At 40.5% G+C, this 14,860-nt stretch overlaps 2 protein-coding genes across 3 annotated transcripts in view; one reads left to right on the top strand and one right to left on the bottom strand.

The window, feature by feature from the left end:
* LOC105024968 (fibulin-2) overlaps window positions 1–1,325 on the bottom strand; it is a 33,776-nt gene extending 32,451 nt beyond the window's left edge. For both annotated transcript variants that reach the window (XM_010895305.4, XM_020051353.2), the window contains exon 1: window positions 1,254–1,325. The gene's annotated coding sequence lies outside the window, so the exon portion shown is untranslated. The remainder of the gene's footprint in view (window positions 1–1,253) is intronic.
* A 12,518-nt stretch (window positions 1,326–13,843) lies between these two features.
* nup210 (nucleoporin 210) overlaps window positions 13,844–14,860 on the top strand; it is a 34,669-nt gene continuing 33,652 nt past the window's right edge. Inside the window, exon 1 of the mRNA XM_010895306.3 lies at window positions 13,844–14,454. Coding sequence (XP_010893608.2) covers window positions 14,288–14,454 — 167 coding nt within the window. The 5' untranslated portion in view covers window positions 13,844–14,287. The remainder of the gene's footprint in view (window positions 14,455–14,860) is intronic.

Below are 14,860 nucleotides of genomic sequence, written 5' to 3'. Positions count from 1 at the left end.
TATGGCAGTCCAGTGCAAAGCTCTTCCAAATGAAATATTTCACTCTCCCCTTCCAAATTCAACTTTTTGTTTTTGTTGCCATCAGACATCCAGTTGGAAGTAAAACGTTGGTTCTGGCAAACTCCCTCACATCTGGAGCTACGTCTCTCTCACTTCATCGTACCAGACCACAGAATAGAACAGACTGCAGCACAATAACTCGGCCAATCAATGACGGCTTTGTATGCAGCGGGCAAGAGATCATTTTAAGGGTCTCACAGTCATGGGTGGTATCTGGCCCTTTGATTATATTGAATTCAACAGAGGGCATGTGAAGATGTTGGATAATTTAACTCTGCCTCAGCTGATAGTGACAATCGAAAAAGAAAAGAGAAATTTGGTCCAGGAAAATCAAACATATTGTATCAACATCTATCACTCCAAACTACTGTCAGTCTATGATAAGAAGATGAAGTGAATGGAAGACACGTTTGGATGCTATCTTCGCTGAACTTTAATAGATAACACTAATTTGTTTTTAAATTAAACAAAGTACATTGTTTTATTTTTCAATCAGCCAACACAATGTCCAAAGCTTTTCAAACAATGTGTGTTGGCCTGTTCATCCCACTATCCTATTAGCCAGGAGTTTGACCTTTGTTAAGCACAGCACTTGTTAGGACACAGGAAACATTGTATGCATGTGTGATAATGAACATCAGGAAATGTCTTCCAGAGTTATGTTTGAGATTAGATTGTTTGGAAATATTGTATTTTCTGCCTGATGTAAAGGTCTAGAGATAGAGGAAAGTTATCTTATATCTATCTAGACGGTGAAGAATGATTTGAATGCGAGTACCCTGAGGGCTGATAAGCTGCACAAACTCAGACAGAGCCAAATCACTTATAAGAAATGTTAAGATTTGCAGACTGTCATTACATAGAAATGGAGATAAACAACAAGACGCCGGCGCTAAGTGAAGAGATTATCATATTCCATAAATGTATATTGGAAACTTGACTTGTATCAATATAAATCAGCGTGAATAAATCATTATTAATAGGAGATTAATTCTGAAATCCCTTAGTTATGAATGGAACGAAAATACCCAGCATTTAACTGAAGGGTAGAAATGTGGGAAAGCACCTTCATTAGTACATTTTTTCCCATAATGGAAAGAATCGAAAGCACTAGTCTTTGATATAAGGTCAACACATAAAAACATTCTCACAAACAAGTGTACAAAGGCAGTGCCTGAAAAGTTGTTCTTTACCTTGCCTCCCAGTTCTGTCAGTGAGCGACCGATAGGCTATCTTCTGTGCTGGCCCAAAGTTAGCTGAGCGCGTTCAAGTACGGACGTTGGATGTGTGCAAGCGCTCAAAGCTAAGAGAGAGAGAGGAGAGGGGCGGGACAATAACTTTCTTTGCCCTCGGAATACTTGGGCAAATAAGAGGTCTTGAGTAATTTCGCGCCTCTATTTAATTATGCGACATCATGCTTGAACGTATTCCAATCCTTTGAATCAGTGCTTCGCGCTGCTAGTTTACTTGGAATACGCTGCTTGCTGTCACATATGTATATCACTTGAGTTCATTTGAAGAATGCAGTTATTTTCCAAAACACATACAGCATATACACAGAAATGCAAGATGTTTGTTTAATGTAAAAGCAGCGAAATACAACACAGAATTGGTTTGAAAAACCTTTAAACTTTGCCGTGTTATAGTCCGTTCCTAAAAGGATAAGAATGTAGGCTTAAAAGTCACACCATAATACAACTCCTGCCAACATCCTCTCAAAAGGAAAATATCACATGACCAGTTATACATAGACTGTCTTCCCTGGGCCTGGACCTCTTCATGTCCAAGCCCAGGAACGACAGCCTATGTATAACTGGTTGAAGACATAAGGTACAGTAATTCACTTGAGTGGGTTAGTTCCTGGCCCTCTAATAGACAGACATGGTGTCTGGAGCACTGATGAGATTCTGTGATGTGGGCTAACCTCTGAAATAACCCCGAAGGAGAGGTCAGCTACCACTAACTCCATCATTATCGGACATACACAAACACACACACACACACACACACACACATGCTCACACTTGTCCAGTTGTCCAATCTGTTTTATCTTAGGGTCGTTGAGGCCATGAGTGAGAATGGTCCATGAGACAAAAGCCCCTTCACTGAATAGATACATTGATTAAACAGACAATGGGTTGTTGGTGGCTTGGTTTAGGTATACCACCCATGACAAATTAATGACACGGAGGAGTCAGTGATTCTAGAACGTTTTCTTGTGTGCGTATTGTTGAAAAGTAAAAACAATACGGACATCTTACAACTATCTTTGAACTTTATTGATCTATTGTAGCACAGAAAGCCTAAGCAGTTTGAGACAAAATGGTTTTTACATTCAGAAATGCCCTTAAGCTTTACTATTTCTTTCACCAAACAGTATTTTAGACAAATATGTCCAAGTGTAATCCAATACCCAGTGTTGTTCAGTGCTATTCTTTGATGCGTAAAATACCTCCCCCCAATGATCTGCCATGCCAGAATCTGTGGTGGTCATCCAGTGTCACATCAAGGCTATCCGACCAAGGTGTGTCCATGTACATGTGACTGTCAGCATAATCAGGTGGTGACTGCACACGGGACGGGATTTTTAACTGTTCCAGGGCCAGACTTAGGTGTCAGCCTGGGCTGGGCTGGGCTGAGCCTGCAGACAGTCTCTCTGGGGTGTTGTAATGAGCTAACTGGCTCTGGAGCTAGTGTCACTCTGTCCCCAACTCCAGAATCCTATGTGCAATTCAAACCACCATCCACCGCCTCAGGAATACCTAGTCATTCCTCATAAAGGGCACAGTTTTCACCAGAACCGTAAACTTGTCTCTGGTCAAAAACTGTGTGACGTTATATGGAGAAGAGAATCAGTTGTGACTTCAGAGAAAAAGTTAGTGATTTAATAGTTGGAGCACAGGCCTTCATAATGGCACGAATAAAACCACACACCGAAGGAGAACATTCAGTTTGAAGTCTGTGGTACATTTGATACACTTTATATAACCAAAGACCCCATACTTTTTCTGGAATTATGATTTTACAATGCATGGACCAATCACGTGCAGCTTAAACCTGTAAATATTTAATATTTAACCACACTGCTTTTCATCATTGTTATGGCAAACATGCAATCCCGTCCATGTCCTTTCAACAAAGAAAAACCAGAGGTTCCAAAATCTGACGTTTAATTGATTCTTTCCCGAATGATCTCAACATCCTCAAAAAACGTTTTAATAAGCAGGTTGAAGACCTTTGACGGAGGCGACTTGTGAAAGATGTCATCGTGTAACACCAGCGGGCAGAGTACAGTAGTTGACCTCTGAGTGCTCGTCTGAGAATCCCAGCGGGCGACCTGGCTTCTCTAGTGCCTCTCAGACAGGGTAACCTGACCTGGCGCAGGCCTGATTGGGGAAAGGTAATAGCGCCGAGCTCTGTTGTTATTTCCCAGTCATGCATGTCTCAATGGTGACTTCTGCCAATACTAATTCACCCACCCCACCGTCCTCACTCGCTGCCTCTTAATAATCCACCAAATGGGGCCCATTTACTCAGGGGTCTCTCCGGAAACTCTCTGGGACTTTCCACCATTACACGTTTCCTAAAGGGCTGTGAGAGCGGTTTTATTACCCGTTTACAGCGCCTCTTTCTTCTGAACGGAGTCGGGTCGTTCTCGTGCGCGGGTCAGCGCAGGGCGGGTTCGCTGTAATCTGTGCGTCCACATTCTTCTCATTGATGTGGACATCACTGACTGTGACATCATTGTCTGCTGGGGGCCCCCTGCATGCAGCAGGTGTTAATGTTATCTCCCCACCACGTGACACAATGTGCTGACCTCCCATCTGTTTAAACAGGTGGAGAGGGCTTCGCCCCTGATTTTGGTCTTTAATAGTCACATTTATACTGAGATTGTGAGATGTTGCCTGCAGCATCATCCTCTGGGTTGTCCATTATCACCTCCTCGTTAAATGCCACTAGGCCTTACTGAGGTACACAATTGGACCTAAGCATAAAAAACGGTTAACCCTATTATTCTTGAAAGGCACCAGCAAAACCGAACAAATCACAAACATGAAGGGAATACTAATGGACAACTCAGGATCTCAGTCGGGTCTGGCCGGGGTATTGCCACACATGTGGCCCCAGCTTGGCCATTGTTCAATAAAATGATTGTGTTGCTTTGTTCTAACAGCCTGCCCCTCTACCTAGCCGTTTTTCCAATCAAAGATCAGTACTGTTGGCCAGTGATGAAGTGAGGGAAGGAAGTCTTTAATGCAGCCCAGTTCAGGCAGAGCATTATGGCACTGCGGGGGCACACAAGGGGACATGAAGGGTGAATATAATGAAAGTGAGAGCACACCTGCATCTTGTAAAGAGCTTCCTGGCATTGCAGGGATGTTGCAGTTTCACCAAAGGTTACATTTTGTTAGCTTATTCTGAATTAGTCTGTCTATTTATGTCAAGTAAAGGACACATTTTATCCAGTTTCTACAATGGAGGTATTTCACTGTATCCATGAGCAGAATGAATACACTTGACCGGTGTGAACTATTGTATTGAGGCAGATAAATGAATACATCTCCTGGGTTTGAAATATGTTAAATACACAATCATTAGAATACATTAGATTGGGAACCCATGAAAATGTTTTAAGGAGATTATCAGCGATTGTCCATGATTATGAGTACTTGGAGCTTTTCAGTTCTATTTACTAAATACCTGCTCCATGGAAATAGTAAGAATATTTTAAGCATGGAATTAAGTACTTTTTAATGTGATTTAACACAATTAATCCATCTCTCTAAAGACAGCTTACATACAACAGTGTGTTTATTTTCCAGCCTTACAATATGTGATTTATACGTGTCCAAACAAAAACGAGTTACAGAACTTTGTTGTTACTACTGGAGTTTGATGGATGAGAAATAATGTTTTATTACCAAAAAAGTCTTGTTTAACTCAATTGGTAGTGTGATGCTTGTAATGCCAGTTCTTCAGCTTCAATACCCACGGGAGGCCAAGTCGAAATAGCAGGAAAATGTTTGCATCCACTTCTGTAAATCGCTTGGTTACAAGCATCTGTTAATGACTAAATGTTATCATTCCTTCAAAACAGAACGCCTTTTCTGACATAGGGTCAAAATTCACAGCATTGTAACAACTTTAATGATGTATACCTACTGCACACTGTTTACTGTGCCTCACAGGCGGAGAAAACTCCATAACAATTAGTTTTGTAGATCCCTATAATGCCTTTTACATTTTCCTGTGACCCACTAAAGGAATGGTCCAAGGCCCTTATGTTGATTCGGATCATTCGTTGTGTGCAAACCCTAGGTGTACATTTTTGTTCCCTCATACCCGTTTGTATGGGCAGCTGTTGGGAAGAAGTGCCAAAGTCCTATAGGCACACCAGCTACAAATTCCAGAAAGAGCAAAATAATCAGTCTTGTGTTTCCAGTACAGTATCAGTGCAATATCAGGCAGGGTGGCCAATGGGTTTGAGGGTGTATTAGAGAACATAGGATTCCTGTGGTGCAGGTTATTCAAACAAATCACGGTGAATATATTATAAATATAAATAATTTGCCTCTCTGACTAAGAAAACCTCTTAGAGTTCACCATACCAGCCTACAAACGTTTTCCAGAAACCAAGCCATATTGTCGAAAATATTCTCCAATTCCCCTTCAAATACATTGGCAAAAACTACTGAAAATGTTTGAGTATTTTCTCTTTTTTTTACCCCTACCACTGGAGCCCTTCCCCTTTTCTTTCCTTGGATCAAGTTCATGGCAGCTTAGCTGTGAACACTGCCAAGCAGACTGAGACTGAGAAGATCACAGGCCGATCTCTCCAATGCAAAGGACCGGCCCCACATTACAGGGCCTCTGTGTTTTTGCATGAGGCTGGTCTGGTGTTCAGCTCTTTTGTTGTCTAGACATGAGGGGCAGTTTCTCTGAGGAATTGTTAACAGACCCGCTGCTTTCCTTTCAGGTATTGTGCCTCTCTTGCTGAGCCGTTACATCAGCTGTGCTGAAATCAGACCTCAGTACCAACAACTCTTCCCACGCATACCCTTCTGAACGGTCAAAACAAAACGTTTGACCATTCTCAGATGTCACCATACTTCTGTCAGTTCTTACTTTCTTCCCAGCAAACTGAATTTGGTTCCATTAAAATTCTCAATGGAATTTTGTCAGTTTACGGGCAAATGTTTTCAGAACGTTCTGGGATTGTACTCATGCTGATGAGTACATTTGCCTGATGTAGCTAGGAGATTGCTCTCAAATATTACATATTGATTACTTGCATATTGTTACATTATCTGGAAACTTAATGAGATTATTTTGGGTATGGTCTGCAGTAGTTGTTGCAGAATCTTCTGTTACACAATACTTTAGTGAATGTTTGGTGAACATTTAAGGATATTTCAATAAAAACATCATGTTATATAAAGTCTGGCCATTATGTATCAGAGTGTATTATGCTGTACTTGAAAAGTGCAGTTCTCCCCAGTTACATTCAACACTTAAGCATACAATGGTCTAAATGATTGCCAACAAACCAACCAGGTTGTCTGGAACCCAATGACAACATCAGGGCCAGCAGTCAGGAATGCGACCTGTCTGATAACGCCTCTTGGACGTTAATTAAAACACATTAAGAAAACAATTACGCGTCTCATCGCGCTTTGCATTTTTTACTACCCAGGAAAGCAGCAACACAATTGTGACTGAACGTTTTGGTTTTGGATGAAAGAGCAGGCGGATACATTGCGGATCAGAGGAGACACGCAAAGACGCTGCGTGATTACAGATCTGGTTGAACTCCACGAGCGTTCACTCATGAACTCATTTGCCACCATGCCGATGCATGATTACACATACAAGGGATGAGATATAAATCTGTTGTCACTCCCGTAGCTCATTGTTTATTCCGTAAAACCAGACATTGGCCGACGTGACGTCTTTTTACTAAACCAGCTCTGTCCTGTTTCCCTCCTCTGTCGTGCTCGAGTGTTAACTGATGTGATGGAAAACACTGCCCCTACATTTGAACTGTACAACCATCTCCTCCAGTGTCTTGCCTTTTGACTAGGTTTTGTCTTGGAGAGCGCAGGTGCTGTACATGTATGGTAAACCTTCCTCGTAAAATAACTGGCTTGATTATAGCTTTCACTGCTTGACTGTAAATTCTTGTCTCCTTTGACACAGGTGGCAATTAGAGACGTTGATTGTGTCTCTGTTTTCCAGTGTGCAGCATTTCAATTTTTCACGGTTAAAGAACTGAACGGTATCAGGGACTCCATTTGCACTGCCTACTGTGATGAGTTTAAATCTTTGCATGTCCAGTGTCTACTGTTTATATGAGGATGGAAATCTCATAGAAATGTATTCATTCTTCATACTGCATACTTCATGCAAATTCTCTATCTGATGCTTGTATTTATGCTTGTATTTGCCTTGTTTGTATTCCTAGCATTGCTAATCTCGTGTCTCACCAATGTATAGCCTTTGGCCAGATTTTCATGAAAAAATGTGATCTCGTAATTGCAACCCCCCAAGTAAAATACAAATAAGTAAACACATGCATAATTACTATTGCCATACAAATGACTTTTGCTTGTGATTAGTATGTCTGTTCTTCTCCTGAGAAATTTAATTTTATTCCTTAGGGATGGCCAAATGATCAGTCTATATTCTGTATAAACAGACTGAAATAAAAAAATTAATTGAATAGATTGAAGAAGAATGGAATTGAATGAAAAATACATTTGAATAGAATGCACAGTGGTAACAAGGCATGATGGATCCATGTTCTCATTCTGTTTACGCCAAATTCTGACTCTACCATCTGAATGTCTCAACAGAAATCGAGACTCATCAGACCAGGCAACATTCTTCCAGTCTTCAACTGTCCAATTTTGGTGAGCTCGTGCAAATTGTAGCCTCTTTTTCCTATTTGTAGTGGAGATGAGTGGTACCCAGTAGGGTCTTCTGCTGTTGTAGCCCATCCGCCTCAAGGTTTTGCGTGTTGTGGCTTCACAAATGCTTTGCTGCATACCTCGGTTGTAACGAGTGGTTATTTCAGTCAAAGTTGCTCTTCTATCAGCTTGAATCAGTCGGCCCATTCTCCTCTGACCTCTAGCATCAACAAGGCATTTTCGCCCACAGGACTGCCGCATACTGGATGTTTTTCCCTTTTCACACCATTCTTTGTAAACCGTAGAAATGGTTGTGCGTGAAAATCCCAGTAACTGAGCAGATTGTGAAATACTCAGACCGGCCCGTCTGGCACCAACAACCATGCCACGCTCAAAATTGCTTAAATCACCTTTCTTTCCCATTCTGACAATTAGTTTGGAGTTCAGGAGATTGTCTTGACCAGGACCACACCCCTGAATGCATTGAAGCAACTGCCATGTGATTGGTTGATTAGATAATTGCATTAATGAGAAATTGAACAGGTGTTCCTAATAATCCTTTAGGTGAGTGTATATTGCTTGTTTATTTGAGAACATTTGAGATCATATATAATTTAATTAAAAACATGTATTATTATAATTAAATTAGAATGGAATTCAATCTAAATATAAGGATTTGAATATAAAATACAATTGATTTGAAGGGAACAGAATAGAACATTTAATGGAATTCAATAGAATATATTTGAATAACAACAATATAATATCAATAAGCTGCATGTGAACATTGAACTCACAAAGAATTTTGAATGACCCATGCCAGCAAATATGGAATAAGGCTCTGAACACAAGTAAAATAGCTGTCAGTGACATCTAGGGGTGAAAAGGGGTGCACTGCATATGCAGTGGAATCACCTGGTAATGAACTACAAGGCACGGTTAGATAGTACAGGTACATAAATTACAGCTGACACTATTGCTTCATCTTTTGCCAAGACATGTACAAAAAATAATCACACTTTTGGTTAAAACTTTATTCTTTAACAATTACTACTCAGAGGCTAAATGTGATTGATAATACAACCCTGTTTCCAAAAAAGTTGGGATGCTGTGTAAACTGTACATTAAAACAGAATGGAATTATGTACAAATCATTTAAACCCTATATTCAATAGAAAATAGTTCAGAGACAATAAATCAAATGGTGAAACAGAGGCATTTTATTGTTTCTTGAAAAATACATGCGCACTTTGAATTTGATGTCAGCAACATGTTTCAAAAAAGTTTGGACGGGGCAACAAAAGACTGGAAAACTGTGTAATGCTAAAAAACTAAACCTGGTGGAATACCACACAACTAATTAGGTCAATTGGCAACAGGTCAGTAACATAATTGGGTTTGTCAGTGAGGATGTCAGTGAGGATGGGGAGGGGTTCACCACTCTGAAAGACTGTACAAGCAAACAGTGAAACAATTAAAGAATAACGTTTCTTAACCTAAAATTGCAAAGAGTTTGGGGATCTCATAATCTACGGTACATAATATCATTAAAAGATTGAGAGAATCCGTATAAATCTCTGTATGCAAGGGACAAGGCTGAAAACCAATATTGGATGGCCGTGATCTTCGGGCCCTCAGACGGCACTGCATTAAAAACAGACTGTAGTGGACATCAGGGCTCAGGAACACTTCTGAAAACCATTGTCTGTGAACACAGTACATTGCTGCATCCACAAATGCAAGTTAAAACTCTCCCATGCAAAGAAGAAACCATACACACTCACCTAAAGGATTATTAGGAACACCATACTAATACTGTGTTTGACCCCCTTTCGCCTTCAGAACTGCCTTAATTCTACGTGGCATTGATTCAACAAGGTGCTGAAAGCATTCTTTAGAAATGTTGGCCCATATTGATAGGATAGCATCTTGCAGTTGATGGAGATTTGTGGGATGCACATCCAGGGCACGAAGCTCCCGTTCCACCACATCCCAAAAATGCTCTATTGGGTTGAGATCTGGTGACTGTGGGGGCCATTTCAGTACAGTGAACTCATTGTCATGTTCCATAAACCAATTTGAAATGATTCGAGCTTTGTGACATGGTACATTATCCTGCTGGAAGTAGCCATCAGAGGAGGGGTACATGGTGGTCATAAAGGGATGGACATGGTCAGAAACAATGTTCAGGTAGGCCTTGGCATTTAAACGATGCCCAATTGGCACTAAGGGGCCTAAAGTGTGCCAAGAAAACATCCCCCACACCATTACACCACCACCACCTAGCCTGCACAGTGGTAACAAGGCATGATGGATCCATGTTCTCATTCTGTTTATGCCAAATTCTGACTCTACCATCTGAATGTCTCAACAGAAATCGAGACTCATCAGACCAGGCAACATTCTTCCAGTCTTCAACTGTCCAATTTTGGTGAGCTCGTGCAAATTGTAGCCTCTTTTTCCTATTTGTAGTGGAGATGAGTGGTACCCGGTAGGGTCTTCTGCTTTTGTAGCCCATCCGCCTCAAGGTTGTCCGTGTTGTGGCTTCACAAATGCTTTGCTGCATACCTCAGTTGTAACGAGTGGTTATTTCAGACAAAGTTGCTCTTCTATCAGCTTGAATCAGTCGGCCCATTCTCCTCTGACCTCTAGCATCAACAAGGCATTTTCGCCCACAGGACTGCCGCATACTGGGTGTTTTTCCCTTTTCACACCATTCTTTGTAAACCCTAGAAATGGTTGTGCGTGAAAATCCCAGTAACTGAGCAGATTGTGAAATACTCAGACCGGCCCGTCTGGCACCAACAACCATGCCACGCTCAAAATTGCTTAAATCACCTTTCTTTCCCATTCTGACATTCAGTTTGGAGTTCAGGAGATTGTCTTGACCAGGACCACACCCCTAAATGCATTGAAGCAACTGCCATGTGATTGGTTGATTAGATAATTGCATTAATGAGAAATTTAACTGGTGTTCCTAATAATCCTTTAGGTGAGTGTACTTCTCTGGGTCCAAGCTCATTTAAGATGGACTGAGGTGAAGGGCAAAACTGATTAATCGAAATGTGAAAATGTTTTTGGGAATCATGGATGCCACGTTCTCTGGACTAAAGAGGAGAGGGACCATACGACTTCTTATCAGTGCACAGTGCAAAAGCCAACATCTGTGATGGTATGGGGGTGCATTAGTGCACATGGCATGGGTGAATTGCACATCTGTGAAGGCCCCATTAATGCTGAACAATATATACAGGTTTTGGAGCAACATACGCTGACATCCAGAGGACATCTTTTTAAGAGAAGGCCTTTCTTATTTTGGCAAGACAGTCCCATACCACATGCTGTACATAATTACAACAGCATGGCTTCATAGTAAAAGTGTCTGGGTGCAAAACTGGCCTGCCTGCAGTCTAGAACTTTCCCCTATTGAAAACATTCAATAGGGGAAAGCACATTATGAAACTAAAAATACAACAAAGGAGACCCTGATCCCAAGCATTTTGGAGATCCCAAAATGCTTACAGTGTTTTTAAAAGAAGAGGTGATGCAACTCAATGGTAAAGATGACCCTGTCCAACTTGAAACATGTTGCTCGCATTGAAATTTAAAATGGGCATGTATTTTTCCAAAAACAATAACATTTCTCAGTTTCAACATTTGCTATGTTGTCTTTGTTCTTTTTTCAATTAAATATAAGCATTCTCTTTTTATTTGCATTTTACGCAGCGTCCAAACTTCTTTGGAAATGGGGTTGTACTTCAGAGATTTAAAAGCCCAAGACCCTGTTCAGATCACATCTCCATGCTATTAAGACTGCTATTGATGATGAGAATATATATTTTGTGCTCAGTTCACTTAGATAAATGTCATACATCAGACAATGAAGCTGTTTGCTTTCAACCTGGCAGCACTAAGAGGTACATCTTTGATCCTGAAGTACTTCCCTTGGTCTCGACTGATTTGCTGAACTTGTGTAGTGATCTGTGGCGAGCTATTGTGCTCCCGTTCCAGTGTCAACCAACTCTATGGTTTATATTGGCACTAATGAATATAAATGCATAATCCATAGGACACGTTCTTAACCCACGCAGTCCTTTGAGGCTGCTGGCAGTTACTGCTCAGAGACAGAGACAGAGAGGTTGGATGTTAGAGGAGGGATTGAGTTGTTGAGGGTCGTTAAGACCTGCTGACCTCTGGAGCAACCATCACATTGATATATGGTGCACCGCTACCTAATTAATGTAGTACAGTGATCCTCAGCCGTCTGGGTCAACACAGAGACCCAGGTAATGTGTCGTCTCACAAACACGTAAGTTAGTGCAATCTGTGTTTTCAAGCCACACGGTAATTGCTTGCATCTGTGGGATGTCATGTATCCGACTATCTTCAAATAGGCAATCCAAGCGATTATTGTAACTCCCAGTCAAACGTGGACTAAATGCGTTGTAAGGTGCATCAATCACCAGATGATCAAATGCACTGGTTGAGGTCCCCCTCACAGATGACTGTATAGATGGTTGTCAGCAGGGTTGGGTAGGTTACTTTTTAAATGTTATCCTTTACAGGGACAAGTCAGAGGTGTAGAAAGTTCAGTGTAGAAGTACTTCCCAAGTGTTTAACAGTACTTGGCTTTGTTCATCAGGACAGTGAAGTTGCAATTAAAGACCTAAATTAATTCATTTTACCTGGACATTTAGGTCATATTAAGAACTTCTGTCACCTGGTGAACACATCCAAATACCTTTGTACATTTACTCGTCTGCCTATTAAAAGACATTAGAAGGCAAAATAAAATATCACTAATTGAATGACATTATACAAAGGATCAATCAATGTATGAGTTTAAATAGCTGGAAATAATTGGATATAGCATTTTACTTCATGGGTTATGTTTCTACACCATTGCTTTCCACTTCAATACACGAATATGACTGTATGTATTAGCCAGCTCTGTTTGAGGTTTTCTCCTCATGGAGTACTCACTGGTTCAAAACATTGTTGAAAAAGAAATGCTGCTTTGCAAGACCACGGTTTGAATGCTGCTCACGGATTAGCCCAGGGGTCCCCCCGGAGGGTGGTGTAATTGGCCTGCACTCACCAGGTTTGGGGGTTTAGTCATTCAAAATGGTTGCCTCATTGTGCTCTAGCATCTCCTTATGGCGGCTTGGGTGCCTGTTAGCTCAACTGAGGTAGAAGTGTTTGTGAGGCTTCAATATCTCAATATTTAAGCTGTTGACATCTTTTAAAATTGCACGTGATCCCAATGTGTCTATTAGGTCAACAGAAGGAGGTTTAGGCTACAATTCAGTGAAACCATTATTGATGTGAGAGCAGCATGGTATTCACATCTTTGAATATAAAAGTGATTTATGTTCAATTTATGTAGCTTATCGCCCATACACTACACATACCTGTGCCATCACACTCAACTTTTGGCCTAGAAGCCAGTTCCACAACGTTTTTGCATTGCAACCCTCTGATCAGGGACATAATAAGATCTTATTTTACACCTGTATTTTTATTTTTTTTGCTTATCATCAATGTTGTCAACAGCCAATAATAAGTAAGATATATTTTGTACAGAGCAAGCAGAATAAATGTCCTTTTTATGCTGTGTAGGATTGCATTTACAATGCTGTGTAGTTACTTACCATTACACATTTCCTCTTCAAATATCTTAATAAAATCAATGCCATACAGGACTCACGTGCCAGCTGTGGCTTGTTTACTTGTGGGTTCGTTTATAACAACACTGTAGTAAGCATGAATGTTTCTAGCTAAAATGTTACTTCTACATCTTTAAGCAAGCGTCATCCAAGCTTAACATCCCCTTTTTTGTAAATGACGTACGCTGACTCCCAGCATGCACGCTGCAGCTCCAATAATTTGTAATGGCGGGTATTTCTACAAGTCCTATGAATTTTATTTTTTTTCTTAATTACCTATGGTCTATCCTTAGCTTAGACGATAGAGTGAAAACATCTGCTGTATGTTTTTTGTAAAGGCATTATAAAACTTGAATTGAAAACGCTAATTTCGAGGAACAGACGAAATTATCATAGTCATGCTGCCGGTGTTCACGGTTACTTTCAGAAATTGAAACTAAGTATAAATGATTAGGATATTTGGCTGCAGTTAATTGTAACAGTAAAATGTTAGTTTAATGTAACGCTTACCTCTTGGCGATAACTCACTGAAGAAAATGTGAATTGAAGATAAATAATGCACTGTAATTGCCTATAACTAAAATCTTTTTTTTTTCCTATGATTTTTTTTTTTAATTGACCATATCTCTGCAATCTATCTAGTTGCTGCCGGAAATGGCGGTTTTTACGTTGAGGTCTCTGTCAATTATGTTGTTGTTGATTTCAAGTTCCATTCAAACCACGCGTGGCTCGAAGTTGAATATTCCCAAAGTTTTATTACCACTTGCCCGAAGCACCAGAATAAACTTCACTTTGGAGGCATCTGAAGGTTGTTACAGATGGTAAGTATTCTAGGCCTCAAATCTGTACATTTATTTTATATATATATATATATTAAACTGTTTCGTTGTGTGTGTGTGTGTGTGTGTGTGTGTGTGTGTGTGTGTGTGTGTGTGTGTGTGTGTGTGTGTGTGTGTGTGTGTGTGTAACTGTTTCGTTTGTTCCCTGCATGTACAGTATCATGTTACAAGGTCATAGAACTTGCATTTTTACCACAGTTAATAAAAAAGTCAAGTGTTTCATGGAAACAATTGTTTTGGCTTTGATTTGCTCAAACACCCAGGAGCCTTTCTGAAAAATAATGGTGATCATGCATGTGGAAATAAGGCCAGCTCTCTCCATTTAGCACCACATTAACTGACCCCTGTCCAAGTCTGATGGTCAGTAGCATCTGTTCAGTAGTCTACC

This window comes from Esox lucius, chromosome 12 (assembly GCF_011004845.1).
Source record: "Esox lucius isolate fEsoLuc1 chromosome 12, fEsoLuc1.pri, whole genome shotgun sequence".
NCBI lineage: Eukaryota > Metazoa > Chordata > Actinopteri > Esociformes > Esocidae > Esox > Esox lucius.
The sequence above is the reverse complement of the archived record's forward strand: the minus strand, read 5'-3'. Positions and strand labels throughout refer to the sequence as shown.